General features: G+C 47.6%; 1 protein-coding gene across 1 annotated transcript; it reads left to right on the top strand.

The window, feature by feature from the left end:
• The first annotated feature begins 14 nt into the window (after window positions 1-14).
• Window positions 15-22,652, top strand: LOC135810132 (uncharacterized). The gene is made up of 15 exons (XM_065323597.1): window positions 15-340; window positions 5,055-5,393; window positions 6,686-7,018; window positions 7,621-7,820; window positions 8,373-8,547; window positions 9,933-10,370; window positions 12,282-12,754; window positions 14,580-14,757; window positions 15,733-15,846; window positions 16,472-16,734; window positions 17,524-17,720; window positions 18,673-18,713; window positions 19,609-19,705; window positions 20,808-20,919; window positions 21,191-22,652. Exons 1-15 carry the CDS (start codon window positions 247-249, stop codon window positions 21,533-21,535), a joined length of 3,399 nt encoding a protein of 1,132 aa, XP_065179669.1. The 5' UTR covers window positions 15-246; the 3' UTR covers window positions 21,536-22,652.
• Window positions 22,653-23,935: the final 1,283 nt, after the last annotated feature.

Here is a 23,935-nt window from a genome sequence, read left to right as displayed (position 1 = left end):
CCTGCTTTCCTGAATACCGTTCTCGAAGGAATATTACCACCAAAACTTGGCGCTGCCTGAACAAATCTTCCCAGTTATCCTGATGTAGGCGAACCAGGTAGAGCTGCGCTTGGTGGATGACAAGGTGATATCAGCCATCCAGGAAGAATTGGGTTCATCGCCGCTGGGTTCATCTCCTCCCATCCTCTACTAACTTAGGAGCACCGTCCGAACAACGTCTTGGGGCGTTGGAAAAAGCAACCTGAAATGGAACGATTGCTGTCCATCGTGTTGCTGGTCGTGTCTGTCTTGCTCTGCTCTAACCATTTCACTGTAGACGGAAAGCTTCCTTTCAAATCAGGTAAGGTGATCCCTTCGGGAAGCTGTCGTCGCCTGTAAGGTGCATGCGGTGAGGAAGAATCGTAAACTAAGACGACTCAGTGCTTGTGTTCCGACTGTTCGTTTGCGTGTATTTTGCCTGTACAAAACCATTAAATTTTACTAGTATTTACTGGTTGTTGTGATCGTTACCCTACTGTCTTTGCTAGGAAAGAGCCTGTTCAGTGTTGGCTATAGAGCTCAGTGCGATGGATATCTTCGTCCCACTCTAGCGTGGCTGAAAGTACAGCATGACCTGTATGGGCATCCATGCTAGGCCACTGTTACTTGATGAACCACAGTCGAATTTTGGAGACTGAGAAGCTCTCACTTGCAGGAGTGAGCTGGGGAGCACTCTCCGATCTAGAGCTTAAGGGATGCTTCTGAGTTCAGCTAAGAAAATCTTCTGTAGGAGCACCGAGTTGGTTATTTGACACACATGTACTACAGTGCTGGCAACTGAAATCCAACCCCCAGGGCTAGGCCTGGGGGTCGGCCTGGGGTCGGATTTCAGTTGCCAGCACTGTATGATACTGTATTTTCCGGAGTATAAACCGCACTGGAGTATAAACCGCACTGGAGTATAAACCGCACTGGAGTATAAACCGCACTGGAGTATAAACCGCACTGGAGTATAAGCTGCACCCACATTTTTGTCACGAAATGCAGACATACACCACATTTATCATATCACCGTTGATTTGACCATCGCAGTATAAGTCGCACCGACTTGTTTTGGGTGAGTCACTGTTGTTTAAAAATGCGGCTTATACTCCTGTTAATAGGGTAATTTAGACTTGACGTCTCCCATCCATTGCTGCAAAGGCTAGATTTGTCGGGCGTGTCCCATCAAAGCCAGCATTGCGCAACGTTTGGGAACCCATGCAGACGCCATTGCAGTAGTAGGTCGATAGGCCTCGTGAGTTGGGAGGATACATCTGCGTGTGTGGGTGCTAATGCTAGCGAGTAGGGTGTGTAGTGGACTGCGGTGATACCGCCGGTGAATCATAGTGTCCAGCGTGTGTCAGTGCAAATGTACTGACAGTGAGGAGTTATCATGCGGAAAGCATAATAATTATGCAGATAGGCATGGGTCCTACTTCTAACCCTGCAGTAACCGTAATGGGCTTGGCTGAGAAACGTGACAAAGTCCCAGTGTACAAAATGAACGTAGGTCGTTGTGTTTGTGAAAATCGTGACTTTCGGTGAAACTGGAAACATATTTTCAAACTAAACAGCTCCAGGTATGCTCTCTTGGGTAGAATAGCTGTGGCCCATGGCCAGGAACATCTATGTTGGAATAGTTGCGGCCCGAGGCAGGGACTTTCTGTGTTGGATTAACTGTGGACCGAGGCAGGGAATAGTTGTGTTAGATTAGCTGTGGACCAAGGCAGGGACTATCAGGCTGGCGTATTGGACATTTGACCACACTGTAGAACTACATCGATAGTAGAGAGGTTGTGCATAACGAAAATTCGTAAAGATCTTTCGGAATCTGAGCCATCTGGAAGTGACGAAAATTCGTAACGAAAATAAGTTGTGCTCAACGAAAAACGTAGTGTGACCATGGTGACCCTTTCGAGTACGTTTTCCGCTGTTTGCGCGCGTGGTGAACAATTTTTTGAATCAAGTGTGTACTCCGGCCCACGTGTAGGCACACCACCGAACTGAGAGTTGGACTCAAGTTTTCCAGCTCACAGGCAACGATCTCCATGGCTGGAGACCCTCGTCGAAACGGTTGGTCGTGAGAACGAAGCTACCTGAGAAGGGCCAGGTCCATCGCGAGGTCAAAATTCATGTCCTTCGCTGAGACGTCGCAGGGGAAGACGAAGACGCCGAAGTGGCAGAATTCTGCTGCGGGGATTCAGCAGAATAATTTGTCACAGGGCGAGCACTGACAGGACTTCCAGATCTGACAGAACTGACAGAACTAGCCGAGCGCTGTCCAGGTGACAGAGGATCGCTGAGAGAGCGGGAAAGAGATCCATCAGCTCCACAGGATGCCGAGTAGGAAGAACTTGCAGAACGACTTGAAAAGGCCATGGCTAAAAAATCTTGACACCACGTGCATCAACACAGCTACATGTACATGTATCAGAAGCTTGCGAGAAAGAAGCGAAAGTTCAAAACGTAAGATCTTCAAGTTTCGCGATCATCCTTGCAAAAGTCCCTTTTCTTTTTCGTTACTCGTGCCCAGACTACGTCTAAGTTACGAATTTTCGTTATGCACAACCTCTCTACTGATACATCACTTGACAAACATGCCAAGCTTCTTGAGATCATGTTTGTAGAAAGCTAGAAACGACCAAGTTCTGCCTGGGAATGGATCAGTTGCGCATTGCACTGTTGATTGCCTGGGAATGGATCAGTTGCGCATTGCACTGTTGATTGCCTGGGAATGGATCAGTTGCGCATTGCACTGTTGATTGCCTGGGAATGGATCAGTTGCACATTGCACTGTTGATTGCCTGGGAATGGATCAGTTGCGCATTGCACTGTTGATTGCCTGGGAATGGATCAGTTGCACATTGCACTGTTGATTGCCTGGGAATGGATCAGTTGCGCATTGCACTGTTGATTGCCTGGGAATGGATCAGTTGCACATTGCACTGTTGATTGCCTGGGAATGGATCAGTTGCACATTGCACTGTTGATTGCCTGGGAATGGATCAGTTGCACATTGCACTGTTGATTGCCTGGGAATGGATCAGTTGCGCATTGCACTGTTGATTGCCTGGGAATGGATCAGTTGCGCATTGCACTGTTGATTGCCTGGGAATGGATCAGTTGCACATTGCACTGTTGATTGCCTGGGAATGGATCAGTTGCGCATTGCACTGTTGATTGCCTGGGAATGGATCAGTTGCGCATTGCACTGGTGATTGCCTGGGAATGGATCAGTTGCACATTGCACTGTTGATTGCCTGGGAATGGATCAGTTGCGCATTGCACTATTCATTGCCTGGGAATGGATCAGTTGCGCATTGCACTATTCATTGCCTGGGAATGGATCAGTTGCGCATTGCACTGTTCATTGCCTGGGAATGGATCAGCTGCGCATTGCACTGTTGATTGCTCTCCTATGCAGTATTACTGATAGCAAGATAGGACCCATTTGGCTTCCTGTATGTTGGAATTTCCACTTTGCTTTGTGTGTGTGTGTGTGTGTGTGTTGGGGGGGGGGGGTGCTGGATGTACATGTACATGTATATGCATGGGAAGTAGGCATGTGGTTCCATCACCCCAGCCCAGTATAGCCATGTTGTGTACACTGTACATGTACAGTGCTCCACAGTGTTGACTCAGTCATAGAATTGACATGTGTGTGTGTGTGTGTGTGTGTGTGTGTGTGTGTGTGTGTGTGTGTGTGTGTGTGTGTGTGTGTGTGTGTGTGTGTGTGTGTGTGTGTGTGTGTGTGTGTGTGTGTGTGTGTGTGTGTGTGTGTGTGTGTGTGTGTGTGTGTGTGTGTGTGTGTGTGTGTGTGTGTGTGTGTGTGTGTGTGTGTGTGTGTGTGTGTGTGTGTGTGTGTGTGTGTGTGTGTGTGTGTGTGTGTGTGTGTGTGTGTGTGTGTGTGTGTGTGTGTGTGTGTGTGTGTGTGTGTGTGTGTGTGTGTGTGTGTGTGTGTGTGTGTGTGTGTGTGTGTGTGTGTGTGTGTGTGTGTGTGTGTGTGTGTGTGTGTGTGTGTGTGTGTGTGTGTGTGTGTGTGTGTGTGTGTGTGTGTGTGTGTGTGTGTGTGTGTGTGTGTGCTGGTTCTCATAGCTATATACAGCTGCATGTCGATGGAATTTTGGCGGTGCCTGCTGAACACATGTGCGCCTCATTGAGAGCAGACGCTACCGTGAGGGCACAGGCTGCAGCTGTGTTCAGCTTAGGTCCGGATTGTTTCCTCCTCTTGTGATGCAGCACTGAACATGCTCCCAAGGGGGGGGGGGCTTTGTACCGTGCTAATCGCACTGCCCTGGAAATACGAAATTGAGGCTTGTGCATTTGGGAAGCTGCACATCCACCCAATACATCTGCTTGTCTGGATTGATATTATGTGTAATGAAGTATACATATTATGGCAATGAGCAATAATCAGGAAAGACGCTATGTAGATCTGCACTGGATAGACTGCTAGTGGAATGATACTCAAATATGTTGACATGGGATGCTGGCAGGCACGATGGAAACTCTCACGGCCATGATAGAGAGCATGCCAGAATGTCTCAGAATGCAGCGAGATGCAGTTGACTTGCACAGCAACAGCCGAGAGACAAGATGATCGAGAAACAGCAAAGACACATGCATATAATGTACATGTAAAGTGCTCCTGTCAAGTCACCCCCCCCCCCCCCCCCACACACACACATACAGGATGGTAGAACATAAACCAACACATGTTCTGAGAATCTCTGCATGGGTCAATCATCCACAGGATATGGACGCACTGCCCGATATTTTTCCAAATAAGTGTGTAGTGTAAAGTAATTGTACAGTTCTGCTCAATGAAATCCAATCATGAAAGTCACGCTGTGTACTGTGCAGCCCCAGACCTGTGAACAAGCCTTCGCTTCATGCAGAGTGGATACAAGAGCCGGTATTTGTCGATAGATTTTGACATCTGACGTCATCGCTTTTTCTTTCAAGCCATATTACTGTTCCAGACTCATGAGTTCTCTGATAGTAATGTGTAGCTTGGTGTTTTCTCTGCACAGCCAAGTCCTGGCCATCAGGTATCTCGATACAGACGAACAGGGACACGGATTGGTTGAGCTTTCACATCGGCGAGAAGATTTGCCTTGTGTGCGCAGTTCATCCCAACCCGTACAACGACAGCGTTGTTCCTGTTCTGGAGTGGAGTTTGAACGGCAACAAGCGTGCCTTGACAACGTATACACAGCAACTTGCCGCATCGTTCAATGAAACCGGAAAGAATGGATGGCTGTCAGTGGTTCAGATCGATTCTTCAACAGACCAAGACATAGGAGTGTACGAGTGCAAGGCGTCCTTTCCTTCCCTCCAGCTCCAAGCAAATGTTACACTTGAGCAAAAACGTGAGTTGACATGTGTTTTAACGCTTGTAGCCAAACATCATCTTCACGTAGAAAGAATTGTATGATTCTAAAACAGGAAAGGTTTGCTCCCCACACTGGAGCTCGCGCTTTTCCGCTGGCTTGACTTGACACTTGGTCGGCGGAAAAACGCGAGCTCCAGCGTGGAGAACGAACCCTTTCCTAACAAAACAACACCGACGTCGCTACCACTAATTCGGATGATTAAAAACATTAAAAACATTCATGATTCGCATAGAAACTCGCTACGCCGAGTTTCTGCATCAGTAGGAACGCCACTACCCTTAAAAAAGCAAACCGGCTTTCAAAAGCAAGTTTCATTCAGGCATGCGCATGTACAGCTCGCAACTAGATATGTTTGTAGCCTTATTGGCCATCATGGCAATTGCATGCCCAACCCAACCCTGTGCAAGACCACCAGACATAGACCTCTTAGTAACTGAGGCCACAGCTGCTAGGAATATCCCATAGCAAATTGTCTAGCCCACAGTGGTACCGAAAATCACGAAGTTCTTTCAAGAATGCATGCTAGATAGAGCCTAGAGCCTATGCTAGATAGCCTAGAGCCTATGCTAGATAGCCTAGAGCCTATGCTAGATAGAGCCTAGAGCCTATGCTAGATAGCCTAGAGCCTATGCTAGATGGAACCTAGAGCCTATGCTAGATAGAGCCTAGAGCCTATGCTAGATAGAACCTAGAGCCTATGCTAGATAGAGCCTAGAGCCTATGCTAGATGGAAGCTAGAGCCTATGCTAGATAGAGCCTAGAGCCTATGCTAGATGGAAGCTAGAGCCTATGCTAGATAGAGCCTAGAGCCTATGCTAGATAGAGCCTAGAGCCTATGTTAGATAGCCTAGAGCCTATGCTAGATGGAACCTAGAGCCTATGCTAGATAGAGCCTAGAGCCTATGCTAGATGGAACCTAGAGCCTATGCTAGATGGAAGCTAGAGCCTATGCTAGATGGAACCTAGAGCCTATGCTAGATGGAAGCTAGAGCCTATGCTAGATGGAACCTAGAGCCTATGCTAGATGGAACCTAGAGCCTATGCTAGATGGAACCTAGAGCCTATGCTAGATGGAACATGCTGGACAAAGTCAAGCACATGTATGCATACATGCACAAAGGTCATTTAAAAACTAGTGACCTGTTTCATAACCCTCTGCATGGCTTCATGCATGCACACTCGTACTACCCCCCCCCCCCATATACACCATTGTACGCATGTTGCTTATGAGATACTATGTCCTTGTGACATGCCATTACCTGTTACAGAGTACTACTTCAAGGAGGGATTGCCCAAATCGTACTACATTGGGGAATACGGAGACATACAGAATATCACCTGCCATTCGCAATTTAATTACTTCCCTGTTTGGTGCAAGCTCAGGAAGCTCAACCTAGACTTAAGCGAAACAAATTGGGCAGTGCAGTGTATCGAGCACAATCTGCAGTCCGATCGGCAGGCTTCGCACACTCGAGCAACATTCCCTATTATTGTCAATGATGTGACTGCTGGCTGGTGGAAATGTATGCTGAGCTTTAGCCATCAACCTTTTGTAACCCTTCCCCCAATAAACTATGTGCCAATCCAACTCAAGATCAAAGGTCAGAATTTGTGTAATGGTTAACTGAAGTACTATGGTATTATGATGTTGCTTCTTCAAAAGAACAGGATTGACTACCTTCTCACCAGACCATTGGCCTGGCTCTTATAGGATATGAAGAATATGTTGAATAGGTCAGACCCTGTGAAACAGAGAAGATGAACAGAGTACACTACATGTATGTAGTTCAGTAGTCCAGAGCAGACATATTGGAGCATGTCAGGTTTCACATGATGTGTGAGAAGGATAAGACAGGGAAAGGGAGGAGGGGCAGGGAGTGGCGTATGAATAGTGTGAATTTGGTGACTAGATGGTGTCATGCACTCGTTATGTGCATGCGTAAAAAGTGAACTAAACCAGATGTGTTCTGCTAACCTAGATCCTTGTGCTGGAATTCGAAAGTCATATCTCGCCAAATGATTGCCCTTGGGACTTCATCAGGGAGTATAAAAGGGCAGGGCATTGGCATCGCATAACATACACTAGTCTGTTGGGTGCATACTAAGTATATTACATATGTGTGGTAGATTATGCTTATTGCCCTGCTGCGAGTATGTATCTAAGTCGAGATTGCTTCTTCATGCTGGCCTATTGTGTTCTCAGAAGTGAAACCGAGGGCAATGCGTATTGAGACAAGTATAGCGGCGCACATGGAGGGTTCAACAAGTGGCCCGCAACTACTGCCCGTTGCGATAGACAATCACTCGGATCCCAATATTGTCTACATCGTCGACTGGCCCAGCAACTTCACCGCGGCCAACATCACGTGTATACTGGCCAACGCGACGTATCCCACCCCAGAGGTGTGCTACATCTATTCTCGGCTAGCTTAGTGTTATTCTGAGACATACTTGCAGTGAGGGTTTGCATGGGCTTAGGGCATCATTAGTTCGTGCGTTGAAATCCTCTAGCCCCACAGCATGTTCCACAGATGATGAAATTGGAAAATTCAGATGGATACAAATTCAACTTCATGGAGTCTTCAAAATCATTCTCCAGTGAACCATTTCATCAAAGTTACTTTCGTTAGTATTGTCTTCCCATTCAAATAAACTCGTTCATGTGATCTTTCATAACAACTGAAATCTGTACACAGCCGCTGAGAGTTACAGTGACTCTGTCCATGGCCTGCAATGTACTTCGAAGCACCGGTTGTTTGATGATATGGGCCATTGGGGCCATCTTACACATAGGAATAGGACGGGTTAAAAAGGATGTTTAACGGGTGGCAATAGTGGTTTCAAACATTTACTGGGCATGGATGACATGAGGGACTATAGACTTTTAGTACTTGTATTATGTACGGAGTGTGAACATGCTATTTATTCCGGCTTCAATGTGCTCAATGACAACAGATACGCCTGAGCTGGAGGAAGCCGGACGTGTTCAATGGCTCTACTACCACCACAGCGAGAAACCTGACCGAAACGTTCGGCCCGAGCAGCCACCTTCAGCCCGGCACCAGAGTGAAGTGCCATGCCTCAAACAAACTTGGGATGATGGAGCGTACGGTTGAGCTGAGAGCAGGACGTAAGTGTGCAGGGCAATGGCATGGCAATGGTGGTCTGTACCCTTTGATGTGATGAATGGAGGGCAGGCACGTAGCTCTTGTATATACAGCATAGTCCAGTCACCGCACCAGCAAATGGCCATCATCGGTACTGCATCGACAAAATAGGCAACTGAATGGTGGCTATGAGGTGGCCGGTGGTACATGGTCACCACACCACTGACGTACTCTGGTACATGGTCACCACACCAGCAAATGGCCACCATAGGTACTGCATCGACAAAATAGGCAACTGAATGGTGGCTATGGGGTGGCCGGTGGTACATGGTCACCACACCACTGACGTACTCTGGCACATGGTCGCCACACCACAGATGTGCGAGCTACGCCTCTGGAGGGCATCTTGAAACTTACTTATACCCTAGTGTATAGTAATATTCAGATAAGACAAACCCGGGCTAAGCCACCAATCTTCGGATAGGGTTAGAACCACTCTTTTTAGGCTTCATTAAGAAAAGCACCATCGCCCATGCACTGATGGACTTGGTTGTTCAGACAAACTCTCAGATGACACCATCCATTATGGCAATATCAAGTCCCGAGCGGCCAACACGTTAGCCAAGATGAATGTTCCGGTGGCCGGTGGCCTTTCAAACTCAACTTGCCACACACTCTTTGATTTGGGCACGGTATGTTTTTATCAAATACCGTGTTTCCCCGAATATAGGTCACACATTCTTACATTTAACTTCAAGGGCAAAGCAGGGAGTGAGACTTACAATCGAGTGCAACATCTTACCTTTGTGGCTATATTCAGGGGTGTCGCATACGCTACGGACACTACGGTATTGACCGTACCACTTTTTGCCCCGGGTACCCCTTCAATCAATAAAATGCACTCATCTGGGATCTAAATTTCCAAAATTTTCGGCTCCGCTTCCACTCCCCGACCAGTAAATTGTACTTCAGATGGCTGACCGTACCACACTATAATACCTTCCGACGCCCCTGATGTTGAAGCAATACACTGCATGGCTCAAACATCCAGCCGGGGCAGCTCTAAGCATAGCTTGCTCTGCATGGCACTTGGTACAGCTAAAGTCTTTCATTGCAAAATCCGGCTCCACTGCTCACTGCCAAGCTGCTTTAGTACTATGTATGTGTAAGTAATACGTATGTATGTATGTATGTATGTATGTAAGTTTGTGTGTATGTATGTATGTATGTATGTATGTATGTATGTATGTATGTATGTATGTATGTATGTATGTATGTGTGTGTGTGTATGTGCGTGTGTGCATGTGTGTGTGTATGTACAATGTCATGTATGCATGTGTGTGTGTTCTTGTCTTGGCCCATCACCGGCATTGACTGCGCATCCTGTTGTGTCTGTGTTGTTGACTAGGCAAGCCCAGTCTGCATATTCAGGACGTCCAGGGTGGTCCAGGACAGGACACCGTTGATACCAAGGTCGTGGTGCACGTGTTTGGAGCGCCTCTCACCGAGATCGGATCCGCCTGCGTGCGGCTGCAGGTGATGAACCGTGAGTCCCGCTGTCAGAAGAACCTCAAGGCCAATGATTCTTACATAGACCTACCTGTGCACAAGGTGGGTGACCCGGTCAAGATCTTCTTCTCGTGGTCTGCGGGCTATGAACACAATGGACATCATTATGGCATTGCTAATTGGACTATTCAAAAGGACGCCGTCGAGAGCGAAGGAATCAACCTGGCTGACACGTTCATCATGCGCGTCTTCTACGCACCCATATCCAACAAGGCTGAAAAGCTGTCATTCACTTTCAGAGCTGCTCTTAACGGATCAGATCACCTCCCTCTTCCAGGTGAGAATTTATGGTGACTTAATGGGATCAAGATCTAGACTAGGGTCTCAGATAGAGCAGTGACTAGGGAGAGACAGCCATAGACGTGCTTGGATGTGTCCTGTTTGCTTGGCTGGGGAGCTCTAGGATGATGTGGAAGCTGCAGAATCTGCGGCTTCTGTTATCGTACCAAGCTAGCATTCCACCTTGCCTTGGAATGTAGCTTGTGTTCGGCTTGATGGCGCTGTTACGGAATCTCGGCCATTCCGTTCCCCGGGACGCAGGACACAAAGGACAAGACTGGTTTGTTACATTATGCTATATTGACAAGGCGGAAAAGCAAACTGCTCTGACAGAGACGAACAAGAAGACTGACAAAAGGACTCTCGACTACAAAATCGCGCATGCTCATATCACACATGCACGCGACTAGACGAGACAGTTTGGGGAATGCCATCACACAGGAAAACAACACATCATTTTACAACACCTGCCCCCTTGATGACATTCCACAAAATAATAAACCGACACCACGTTCCACATACACAACAGCAAAAGAAACCACAGCAAAACAGGAAAACCAAAACCAACCAACAGCTTACATTGTAGCACAACAAAACTGGGCCACGACACAGGGCCAAACCAAGACACAAGAGCCGACGCTTTCAACCAAGCCGCACCACAGGGCCAAACCAAAAAACACAAGAGCCGACGCTCTAAACTCAGGCAAACAAGGCCAACCGAAACACGAAAGCCAAAGCTCCAACAAATAACAACATGCGCGCAGCAGCGCAAAATAAATCTACAACGCAAATTAATGCAGAACAACAGAACGACGAGAAGAGCAACATACCGACAACCAAACTCAACAACACAGCAACGAACTGAACAGCGAGAGAAACACGATCAGACAACACAGCGAGCAAGACAACAACAAGACGAACGACAAAGGACGACACACAGTCGGTGATGCCAGACTCATCCACTGGCCTCTGGCGCAACACAACACAACAGCGCTTACCTTCCGCTCGTTGGAACTATAACTAATATCCATTAACCTTCCAAGTTGGAAGGCTGTTGGTTAGCGCTATCGAGCAGTGCTCAAGCTCACTTCCTTGCCGTGGAATGTCTCAGTACTCCTTGTCAGTCTGGTGCTACCTTGTACACGTCTGACTGTTCAAAACCTGGTTTACGTCAGTCACGGTCTGACAGTTCAAAACCTGGTTTACGTCTGACTGTTCAAAACCTGGTTTAGTCGGTGGACTCTAAACGCACACCAGTAACTTGTGCCCTGCCGTTTTACTTGTTTCAATTTAATATTTTCCTTGGCTCTCCAAACATGTGTACATATTTATTTCTGCACCTCGTGCACCTCGTAGCATGTCCTTTGTTTCAAGTTGACTCGATCGAGTCGGATTTGTTGCAGGGCGGTTGTAGCTGCCAAGTGTAACATTTTTGACACTGATATGTGTTAGGTTAGAAACTTTAGTGGGCGTGAATCTGCGTTCAGTTTCCGTCACTACATGTATAGTTGACGGGGGCCGGACCGTCGTCAACAGCTGCATTGTTAGAGTCACGGAGGAGTGTTAATAAACTCTTCGTCCAGAAGGCGTCACTCGCTTCAAAGCAGTGTTTGATGAAATCTTTTCTACGACACACGTGCTGCCTGTCTTTTGGGAAGTTTTGCCTCGTGCACTTGGCAATTGGCAGGCTTTACATTTCAAGGTCGGTGCCCAGCATGTGCTCTCACACTGCTCTGCGGCAAAATGCGCATTTTTTCTGGAAAAGGTGACGTCTACAAAACATTCCACCGCGGGCCGGGGTATCTGCAGATTGTGCAGAAGAGATGCGGAGTTGCACACTCTTGTTTATCTACTCTTGTTATAATACATTGTTCTAAGCATGTCTTAATGCATGTTTGCCCATTTACAGACGCTGAGGACTGGCCAACACGTGAAGTACCAACAGACACTACCGATACTACTACGGACGTACCAACAGATACTACCGATACCACTACGGATGCTGATGATGGGTCTGGGAAGACAGGAAATGACGATGTGCAGACCGAGGTCGAAACAGCAGCAACGGCGGTAAAGCCTACCAGCTCGACCGTGTACATAGTCGTGTGCATCGTACTGGCTGGCGTACTGGTGATGGCTGCTGCCGGTTATGTACTGCTCAATCGCAAACACAAGTACACCGTGCCTCAGCGACTTTCGCACCTGACCAGACAGGCACCGAGACAAACAGAGCTGACTGCTCATGATCACGACCCCAGCGTCAGCACGGCGGGTAGTCAGTACGATAGGTATCAACCCAGGTCAGCAGCCGGTCGGCCCACTCTGGAGCATGCTGATAGCCGCATCAGCACCACCACCAACACATCGTGGCTGGAATTATCCGTGAGTGCCGCGCAGACTACTAACGTGCTATGAATTACCCCAGTGTTTTGAGCGTGTCATTTGTGTCATTGAGCAACCAATGACGTCGCTACGACTAACTAATTTTGTGCAGTGTGTCAAGTAGACAAAATACACACAGTATCCCGGGGTGACAGGGGTTTGTGCAAGGCATACAGTTTGTTCATCTGCGGCAAGTGCGCTATTTCCTTATCCTTTAAAAACTTTCTCTAGGAGGAGGCTGTAGATATGCTTACACTCTGTAGCTTATGGTTTCATACCTCTGGGTCACTTTCTAGGTTTGTATTTTGGTGACTACTTGAACTTACTAATGTAAGTCAACAAATATTCAGCGCATATTTATTTGCGGCTCTTTTCGGCTTGGTAATATTTGTCATGAAGTTGGTTGCTCCAACGAGGAGCACACGCTTCTTGCCGAACTTGACACTTGACTGACTCACGACTGCCATCCGGAGCACACGAGGAGCACGTCGAACCTTCCGCTCGGCAAACCTGAAAGAAAGCACCACTCCCTGCTCAATACACAGTGTTTCGGGGAATTCATCCCTCATCAGTTGAGCTTGAGTAGGCTCGTTAGAGCAACCAACTTCATGACTATTACCGCCGAAGTCGCAACTTCTAAGTTGGTAATATTTGGCCGAGATTTAGTTTTGCAAGGTTCGGTGCAACAGTATAATATTATACAGTCAGCAGCAGTGCAGGCCGAAAATTTGATGCGCCCGAAATGTGTTTTAGCCCTGGGAGGCCGAAATTTGAATGGGCCAAAAATTTGTAGACGGTGACTTACAGTATTCTAACATCAGTTGAAGAGCACTGAGTGGAAATACGTTTTAGGTGATGCTAGATGCCATCATAAGTACCACAAATTGGTGCTGTAAGGCAACAAAATTAATATTCGGTGCATATGTATTCTCAGCCATTTTCAGCCTGGTCATGTGCGGCCGAAAATTTGTTTTGCAAGGTTCAGTGTGACAATGTATACAGGCGGCAGTAGTACAGGCCAAAAATTTGATGTGGCCGAAATATGTTTTAGCGCTGGGAGGGGCCGAAAATTGAATGAGGCGAAAATTTGTAATCTGACATGAAGAAGAGCAGTGGAAATAATTTTTAGGTGACGCTAGATACCATCATAAGTACCACAAATTGGTATCTAGTAGAAGAATGTGTGCAACCGCTATATGCACTGGTACTGTTAATCGAGTTTAGTCATACAGTCAGACCTCGCTTATCCGGTCCTCTTTTATCCGGATCCCTCACCATCTGGAAGAAAATCATTGGTTATCGATTTACAACATATGCCCTGCATACATACAGTATGCGTGTTCGATTATCTGGTTCCCTCGCCTTTCCGGGTCTTTTTTTGTGGAAAACGGATGTGTGTGGTTATGCGAGGTCTGACTGTATCACCATGGTGCTCCCTGCGGGCTTTCAGGCTGATAATGGTGAATAAGATTGTGGAGTATATGATAATGTATACGGTGAACCATGTCAAGGTGATCACTCTGGTAAGATGACCACCTATCCCAGAGGACCATTCACACCATGTCACACGTGACAACCAACTAGCGCCAAGGGATGTTACTTCCAGTCAAATGACCCCTGGATGGGGAGACTGCCTGCAGTACACAGAGACCATACTTTTGAAGGTCCCTTGAGCGGTCGGCTTGGGCAGGTTTCACAATACATCACACACTGGCATTTTCCCGTCGACTAGCACTTGAGTACATGAAAATGCACGCGGCTGTACAAGAACACTAGTAACTACTATAACTGTCCTTTCTCTCTTTTGCCCGACCACAATCTACAGCCTACGTGCAAAGATCCATTCGGATTGGGAGACTTGGGTGATCTCGTCATTGACTCCAGTTTTGTATCCATCGGAGAAGAACTTGGACGAGGAGCGTTCGGCGTGGTGCACCGGGGTACAGTTCGTAACCTGGAACCGGGGCAAATAACCACGGATGTTGCCCTGAAGATTGCCAAAGGTGTGTGTGTGCGCTTATCAGTGAACTCAAACCCGAGCTATCACAGTCACAGTATGCATACTCGCAAGAGTTACACACATAGCTGGTACATCGTGGAAAGTTATTAGCGGCATACAACATTTGTCATGAGTTCGCGTGTGGGCGCAGTCAATATGTGTGTGCATGTCACAGCCCATAGCGGCATGCTCAACTAGCAAAGGCAGTGCTTCGTCACATTTTTAAGCCACGGAGTTTAAAGTATTCAAGTACCACCTATGACTTGTCCAAATGTCCAGTTTCTATTCAAGTGAGACATCTGCACAAGAAGTGACGGTATTGGGTTTGTTTCTATTGAGTATTTGCACATGCTTGTACAGTCGTCCCTCTCTAATCCGGCACTTGTTTATCCGGAACCCTTGCCAACCGGCGCACTTTCTGACGAAACCGATTTTTTTCGTTCAATTCCTACATCTTAATCCGGCACTTGAATTCCGCCTCCGGCAGTGACTTTTTGAAACGAATCGCTCAAACTGCACGTAGTTTGATTTCATAATCCGGCAGTCGTAAATCGCGTACCGTACAGGTGCACTCCTTGCCAGGCCAGGCTAGGCTTGTCCAGGAGACAACGGCAGTCAACCATACTTTCTATTTAGCAAGGAGTAGTGTCCTGCCAATTTTCAGGTGTGTGTGCGTGTGTGCGTGTGTGTGCAAGAGTACATGTGAACATGTTCTCTGTTTTACTTTATCACTGTGTATATTCCCGGAGAACAATTGAGAATATAAAGCCGTGCACCAAATACTTGGGTCGACACGGTAAAACCCTGCGTTTTGACATACATATGATACATGCATGCAATTGGGTAGGGCCGGGTCAGAGGGCAGGATTTCTTAATCCAGCACCCTCGTTAATCCAGCAGAAATGCCGTAGCAAAAGGTGCCGGATTAGAGAGGGACGACTGTATTGTGTATTTTCTTCTCGCATACTTTGTCATGCAGATGAGTCGATGGGTTCGGCATTCATGGAATTGACCAAGGAGATTGCCGCACTAAAGGACCTTGGTCGACGTGCCCATCCAAATGTCATGAGCATGCTGGGAGTCTGCTTTGGATGTAAGCTATATTGGGCACTGATTTCACCTTCCTCTTTGAATAGATTGGCCTGATAGTGTGACAAAATGAATAACTAATCAAAAAATGAGATGGCAATGACAACGTATTCCAAGTTGCTGGATGCACCCCTGTTTACTTTCCTCTGACCTGTCTTACATATGTTTGAAACGGGTTTGCTCCCCACACCGGAGCTCGCGCTATTCCGCCGACTTGACTTGACACTTGACTGACGCACGACTGCCATCCAGAGCACACACCCCCTTTTCAAACAAATCATCGCCGAAGTCGCTACCACTATTTCGTGCTGTCTTACATAAACGGTGAAACTGGAGTCTGATGTGTCCCACCCTCTACCCCATCCTCCCTTTCACCTGCTATAGTACAGTCATGGTGCTTAACTGTGTGCACATCTATGCATGTATGTGTCCGTATATGTGTGTGCGTACATGTGTATATGTGTGTATGTGCACATGTGTGCATGCATGCATGTGTGTGTGCGTGTGCGAGCGTGTGCACATGCCTCTGCATGCCCATGCATGTGTGTATATGTGTGCATGAACACGCGCACATGCTCGTGCGTGAATGTGTGTGCATGTATATACTTCTCTCGGTCATCTGCCATCAGGTCAGCCTGTTCTTATCATGGAACTGGCTGAACGCGGCAGTCTGCTGGATCTGCTGCGCAAGCGACGTGGTGCCACACAGCGGGTTAAGCAGCAGATGTCACGCATCGACAGCGTGACCAGTGACACTGAGGTATCCAACAGCCGACGATTCTCCTCGGCCTACTCCAAGATGCCAAGCGAGGAAGACGTCCTGAAGCCGAACGACATGTTCAACTTCTCCAGGCAGGTGGCCCGAGGTATGGAGTTCCTCGCCTCCAAAGCAGTGAGTTTGTTTGTTTAGATTTATTTCACTTCACCAAAATGAACAGGCGGTTTATGCCTTCTCACCGGCTGTGACGGCCGGTCCTCATAGGACGATGAAAATAGTTTATATGATTGAAAGAAGAAGGGGAGGTGAGACGTACAGAATCTGGAGTTGCTTGCGTAAATTAGATACGAATGTTCTAGCAGACATTATGTAGGCAACAACACATGATAAGAAGATATTATGTGTGTTTCTTGCTGTTATGTGCGTTTCTTGCTGTTGATGCCCCCCCCCTTAGTGTGCATTATAGCTGCTATCATCTGGGTTACTTGTCAATTGCTGTGTTCCAAAAGCCTATCCAGTGTCAGTGGTGGTGGTGGTGGCGGCGGCGGCGACAGTGGTGGTGGTGGTGGTGGTGGAGGTGGCGATGATGATTGAATCAAAGAATAATGCGGTCGGCATCACACAGGCTAGTACAGCTGTGTGTCATCCACTTTTGTCACAATTGCCAATGCTACCACCACCATCATCACCACCATTCTTAGCACCATTATGCAGGCAGGCATAGCGAGATGGTCTAAGACCATGATTGAGAAACAGGGTTCAAGCCAGGTTCAAGCCCTGCTTTAACCATTCTGCTCTCGATGATGACTGATTCCCGCCTGCAGTACATGCATTATGCAGGCAGGCATAGTGGGTTGGACTAAGACCATGATTGAGAAACATGGGACGCGCCTGCAGGGGGTGTCAGGTTCAAGTCTTGCTTTAACCATTCTGCTCTGAATAATGACTGATCACCGCCTGCAGTACATTCATCGTGACCTGGCCGCACGTAACGTGCTCATATCCAACGACTACACACTGAAGGTGTCCGACTTTGGCCACTCGCGGCACCTGGAGGGCGAGGACGGCATCTACCACCCGTCGTCCACCAAGCACGTGCCGGTCAAGTGGTACGCCGTCGAGTCACTCCAGGATGGCGTGTACACGTGCCGCAGCGATGTGTAAGTACAGTCCAGAGAACGAAAGACATGAGGAAATTTTCCCCAACATTACACTCATACCTCGGTTATCCGGACTTCGTTCTACCGGGCACCCTTTGGGCGAGTTTCAGTGGAAATACTGCTACTCTTGTCACTTTTTGTGGAAATAGTGACGTTACATGCCATATCTATCGTCTTTCCCCATCAAAATGTATGTGATTCGGAGTTCAATACGGACATTTCAAAGTTACGGGCAGTGCCCGGCCTATCCCGGGCGGCCTGGATATACAAGATATGAGTATTATAGTCTTCCAGGCTAACTTGTTACTTCTGATGGAATATTTAAATCATGTTTCAGTGGAAAGCCACCCACTGTCACAGGTTTATGTACAGGTGTGCTACACAGTAGAGGAACAGCAGTACGGCTGTGCTTTGGGAACTCCTACCCGAATTGTGAATTTGCCGCCCCGGACTGGCACGACCCCCGATACTCCAGCGGGTGTGCTACAAATGCTGCCGGATGTACACAACGACTCGTGTACAAACACACGGTACAGGCAATGGGAAGTGGGCCAGGGTGCTGCCAGCTTTGCACAGTGGATTGGATTTCACAAAGCACCACCGTGTACTATGTCTCATGATCAGAGCGACTTGATTTTATTAAAATACATGTCCACTTTATGCACATTCTTCCTCTACTACATGTATTTACTATGCACTCAGCAAGGTTAGCTTACTTCAAATGGACATTCTGCAGGCCCTCTTATACACAATACTACAGCCCAGCCAGGCACAGTGACACTGTGCATCTAGCTATCTGGAGCCTGCGAGGTTCAAGCCAGCTGCTGCCTGCGGACCACTGTGTACGGTAGGGACAGCAACATGGCTGTGACATTTCAGTGGTCTGAGATTTTGTGGAGAGTTGGCCCGACAATTTACTAATGGACTTGATGTGGCTGCTGTGACATTGCAGGTGGTCCTTTGGAGTTGTTCTTTGGGAGATAGCAACACTTGGTGAGTCCCAAGTCAATAAAAACTCACTATCAAGGAGTGTCGATGTTTGCAATATTGTAGGTGTCACTCAGGATTAGCTATCACGAATACCATGCAACCTAGCAACTCCACGTGTGCAAATCACATATGCATGTACCTGCCACAGAACTGTTCCCAAGCAGAAAATTCCCGGGAAGACGAATGCAAGAGCCAGACCCGGAAAAAAGCTGAAAATCATTGTCTTTAGCTGACCGTGTCAAGGTCGAATGCAATGCAAATGAACACAATAATAGAAAAGCTGACAGGATCGCTTTTCTAAATACAACTTGATTATACAGCACCCTGAGCTGCATGGGGTGCTGCTTTCAATGCATCACCTGCATGTGCTCTGGCATAACAGAGCATCCACGTGCCCTAAAACAAAATTGTAACTTATCGTGTCCTTTCCTGAAGGGATCTCATGATGGCAGCTAACACCCGGTAAACCCTAGCCGCTAGGGTTTGCCATGTGTCATATGCTTCTTGTAAACGACAGGCTAAGGAAGTTTTCTTTTCACGAAAAAATTTGGACATGGATGGGGAGAATCAAAAAATAAGGTACATTGTGTGTTTGGCCAAAACGGTACTTCGGTATTTGGAAATGGTGTGGAGATATTCATCAGTTTGATTGTGAAGATGAGAGGAGGCTGGTGGTTGTGTGGGTGTGTATGGTTAATCATTAGTTATCATATAGGCGTTGCATGTGAACGGTGTGGTTTGGCTATGCGTGGTTATAGTACGGTCGTGAGGGCAAGAGAGTGTGTGCAGGAGAGAAAAAGAGAGCAAAAACTAATGCACATGCATGTCTTAGCTAGCATGTTCTTGCTCTTTGTGCATCAAGTAATAATGAAGTGTTGCTCTGTCACTTTCATTTCAGGTTGTACTCCGTACCCTGGCATTGCTCCACAGAACATGCTGGCTCTGCTGGCGTCTGGAAATCGCATGGCCAAGCCAGTCTTCTGCCCTGATAGTCTGTAGGTCCCGAAAGAATGTTTACACTTTGCAGACATTTGCATGCATGTGTGTGTGTGTGTGTGTGTGTGTGTGTGTGTGTGTGTGTGTGTGTGTGTGTGTGTGTGTGTGTGTGTGTGTGTGTGTGTGTGTGTGTGTGAGTGTGTGTGTGTGTCTTCGTTGCTTGGAATTGTTGGTGCGTGTGCAATGGCTATCGAGGGTGGCAACATGTCGGGTGAAAAGCACATGGAGATGAGGAGAGATTGTTGCACATGATCATTTAAGTTAACTATGCAGTGTTCAGCAGATACCTACCTAGGTACAGTGTACTGGATCATACTACTCCCAACATTGCCGGGAACTTGGCTTAGAGGCTAACACGGCTAACGTGCAATGTGACCCCAAAGGATCCACAAGAGAATAAGATGATCACCATGACCAGATGCGCTGATGAGTCCACAAAGAACGGGACAGTACGGTGGCAGCAGAACGGGACAGTACAGTGGCAGCAGATTGCCTTATCGTGATTGGCACCTATGCTTGCAGATGAAAACGGCCTATACCGGCGGTACTGATCATCGATAACACTAGAGTGGTCGTGGTGACGGGCACAGGGGCGTCGGATACGGTACAGTCACTACGGTACAGTCACTACGGTACAGTCACTACGGTACAGTCACTACGGTACAGTCACTACGGTACAGTCACTACGGTACAGTCACTACGGTACAGTCACTACGGTACAGTCACTACGGTACAGTCACTACGGTATTGACCACACCACTTTTTGCCCCTGGTACCCCGTGAATCAAGAAAATGCACTGATCTGGGATCTAAAATTCCAAAATTTTCGGCTCAGCCACCGCTCGCTCCTCCACGAGTAAATTGTACTTCAGATAGCTGACCGTACCACACAAAAATACTTTCCGACGCCCCTGGTGCATCTACTGGGTGGTGTTTGTTGCTATGGCTAATACTTCCTTCTCTGTATGTTCCACTCCATAAACAGTCATAATCCTATAAACAGTCGGAAGTCCAGTAGGGAGTCTAGCTCGTGATCTAGTCACCATTTTATGACTCTGTCAAACAGCTGTTGTGTTTCTCACATGTTGCTGCTCGTACCAGGTATGCATTGATGGAGAAATGCTGGCAGCATGAGGGCTGTGACCGACCATCGTTCACACAGCTAGTTGAGGAGCTGGATCACATGCTGCAGGAAACGGCCAAATGCACCAAGGTAAGAGGATCAGAATCGATAATCGTAACGTTATCCGATCATGGTGGTTATTACACTAGGGTGAACTGATTTCAAAATGTGTTAACTCCGTTCCCACAATCGCTTCCATGTACACGTAAATTGGGCTTGAAGCCCGTGTATACTTGCGAATTCAATAATGAAGACATGCACACAAACATACCACCTGGTGAAACTGACAAGCGAGCACCGCGGCAACTGCTCATCCTTCTGTCCGTATGCATGCTTATATTATGTCTACCTACTCCGGCAGGGCATCGACTACATCAGCCTGGACATGCTGACAACAGATAGCGGCGGAGCGGCGATGGCGTGTGCAGCGACAGCACCACCAGCAGTGAACACTGAGAGCGCTGAATATGCAATGGCAGCGGCAGCACCACCTGTCACTATCAGGGGCTCAGGATACTCAGAGTCCAGCTTTGCCAGGGCGCAGCATCAGCAGCCCACCTTTGTTGACCTCCCGCCCATGCACGAAGTGCCTAACGAGCAAGAAGCAGAGCTGCCAGAGTCCTCGGCCTATTACAACATTCGAAAATCCGCCAGCGTGAAGACAACTGACAGCGCAATGTATGACGAGCAGGCAGATTTGTTTTGAGCTACTCAGCACAATGGTCGTGAAACAATTAGTGGAAACGATGGTCACAACGTTGTGGTAATATTAGATGAAACACTGACTGTACACCAGTGGTACTATGCGGATCCGTGATCTGAGATTCGAAGTGGTCCACATTCCACAAATGCTCTGAACACTCGGCATGGAACCCGTCCAAGTATGCTTACATCGCTGATTGCCTGTACACTTTCTGTGTGTGTGTGTGTCACAATGTGTGTGTGTGTGTGTGTGTGTGTGTGTGTGTCACAATGTGTGTGTGTGTGTGTGTGTGTGTGTGTGTGTGTGTGTGTGTGTGTGCATGTGCGCATGTGTGTGCATGTGTGTGTATGTGTGTGTGCGTACACGCGCACGAACCTGACCTCACACGTGTGACCAAATCACGGCACAATGCCAACCTCTTTGAAGAGCAAAATGCCATTCTCCTGAATTCTGCTCAAATGCATTTTCTGTGCTGCTCTCACCTATGCCATTGCCCATTTCCCAACGAACAAATAGCTCACAAACAGCACAAACACATTTCCTGTAAACAAAAGACGAAACAGCATTGCATGCATTTGCTACTGCCTTACTAAACAGTATCATTCCTGACCTCAAAGGCAAGCAAGCACCAATTTCTCAGTGCAATATACTATCAAGATTCTAGCCGGCGCTTTGCCAGCCTTCATTCGAGTGTTTCGGAGCACATGGGCATGTACTATTTTCATGGACATTTTAATAGTAGATATTTACATGTAGACTGATTGCAAGGTGACAATCACATCTGAATATCTACTGACATGAATATTGTGATTTGCAAGGTGACAATCACATCTGAATATCTACTGGCATGAATATTGTGATTTGCAAGGTGACAATCACATCTGAATATCTACTGGCATGAATATTGTGTTGGGTCCTCAACCAATCAGATGTAGTTTTTATCGTGTTCATTAAAACAAACTGGACATGATTCTAGAGGCCTGTGCGTGCACAGGTAACTGTGTATTTGAATCCCGTTTTGCTTTTTTGGACTGGAGATTTTACCTTCCGATTCCGCTTTCCTTAGTAGAGCATTTTGCCTGACACCATTCGGTTGTCCACTGTTGGATTTCTCAAGTTAGTTTCTGTGGTGACTTCAGAACTTGTCTTGTCATGCCGGGTGGCCTGTCGGGGGGGGGGGGGGGGAGGGTGCACATCTTGTACTGTATTTGAATGCACGGAAACTACAATCATGTACGAAGCCAGGCTTGATCATCGTCCAACTCCAAAGAAAGACAATTTGTCTGGTCACCCATGGATGCTGAAAGGTAAATGACACAATAGGACTAGTACATAACGGCTAACGGCTATGTACTACTCTCGATGGCTTGGAGCCGTGAAGTCCTGGCCCATGATATGGGGGGGGGGGGGGGGGGGGGATGGGCTCTTGGACTTGCTTGTACGACTCGGTGGCTTACAGTTTACGACGCTCAGTCAGCGACTCACTTCATGAAGCGTGATGAAGACAAGGACAGGCACTGTGCACTGTGCACTGTACACTGTACTTCCAGTGTGATGGAACTATTTCCTGTGCAGTCTATTCTCAGTACGTATAGACCATGTACATGTACACGTGCTGTATTTCCGGCCGGTTCCGAGAAGGAAGCCTATTTCCGGACTTCTCATGCACTGGCTGACATCCGGCGATCGACCAGATGATCAGAGACCAACGAAGCAAAGATTTGGTTTGCTTGCATTTGGGGCCAGCGAGTCCGAACGACTCTCACAGACTGAAACAGGGCAGGCAGATTCACTGCGTGAGAGGCGCTAGGCCTAGGCCTGGTATTTCTGTCTGTGCGAGCGCTTTGTCGATCTGGTAGTACAGTGGTAGAGCCACGCCCACGATGTAGCGATTTGTTCTCCTCCGTTTCCTTAGGCTAGGCTGAGGACCTTTGACTTTGTCTAAGTGAAGTTATCCACAGCTCCACCACGGCGCATGCCGCTCCGGCTCCGGCGTGTGGAACATGATTGATGCCAGCAAAAATGATGATGAACAGATTCGGCCGTTTCGGGAAGGACCAAACCACGCCGGCAAAGACCCAAATAAATGCAAATGCACAGTCAGTACAGACAATCGATGATCATGGATTGGTGATCCACCCCCTACCCCAAATGCGGACTGTTATGTCTGCTGCATGGCACATACATAAATCTACGCAAGTACGCGTCTCATACCTGCATACGCGCGATGCACAGGCCAGGTCCAGCACGTGCGCACATACACAGCAGTGCAGCCAGCATGCACAAAACGGCCCACCTGTCTGTCATGCCATGCATGGTCTACTCAGTGCGTGTTTTGAGTGTTTTTTCTTGGTAGACATCTACGAGTAGAGTATGAAAAGCAAAACAACTGTGCCTCATACG

Source organism: Sycon ciliatum, chromosome 2, assembly GCF_964019385.1.
Source record: "Sycon ciliatum chromosome 2, ocSycCili1.1, whole genome shotgun sequence".
Lineage (NCBI taxonomy): Eukaryota > Metazoa > Porifera > Calcarea > Leucosolenida > Sycettidae > Sycon > Sycon ciliatum.
Note: the sequence above shows the minus strand (reverse complement) of the source record. Positions and strands in the feature narration are given on the sequence as shown.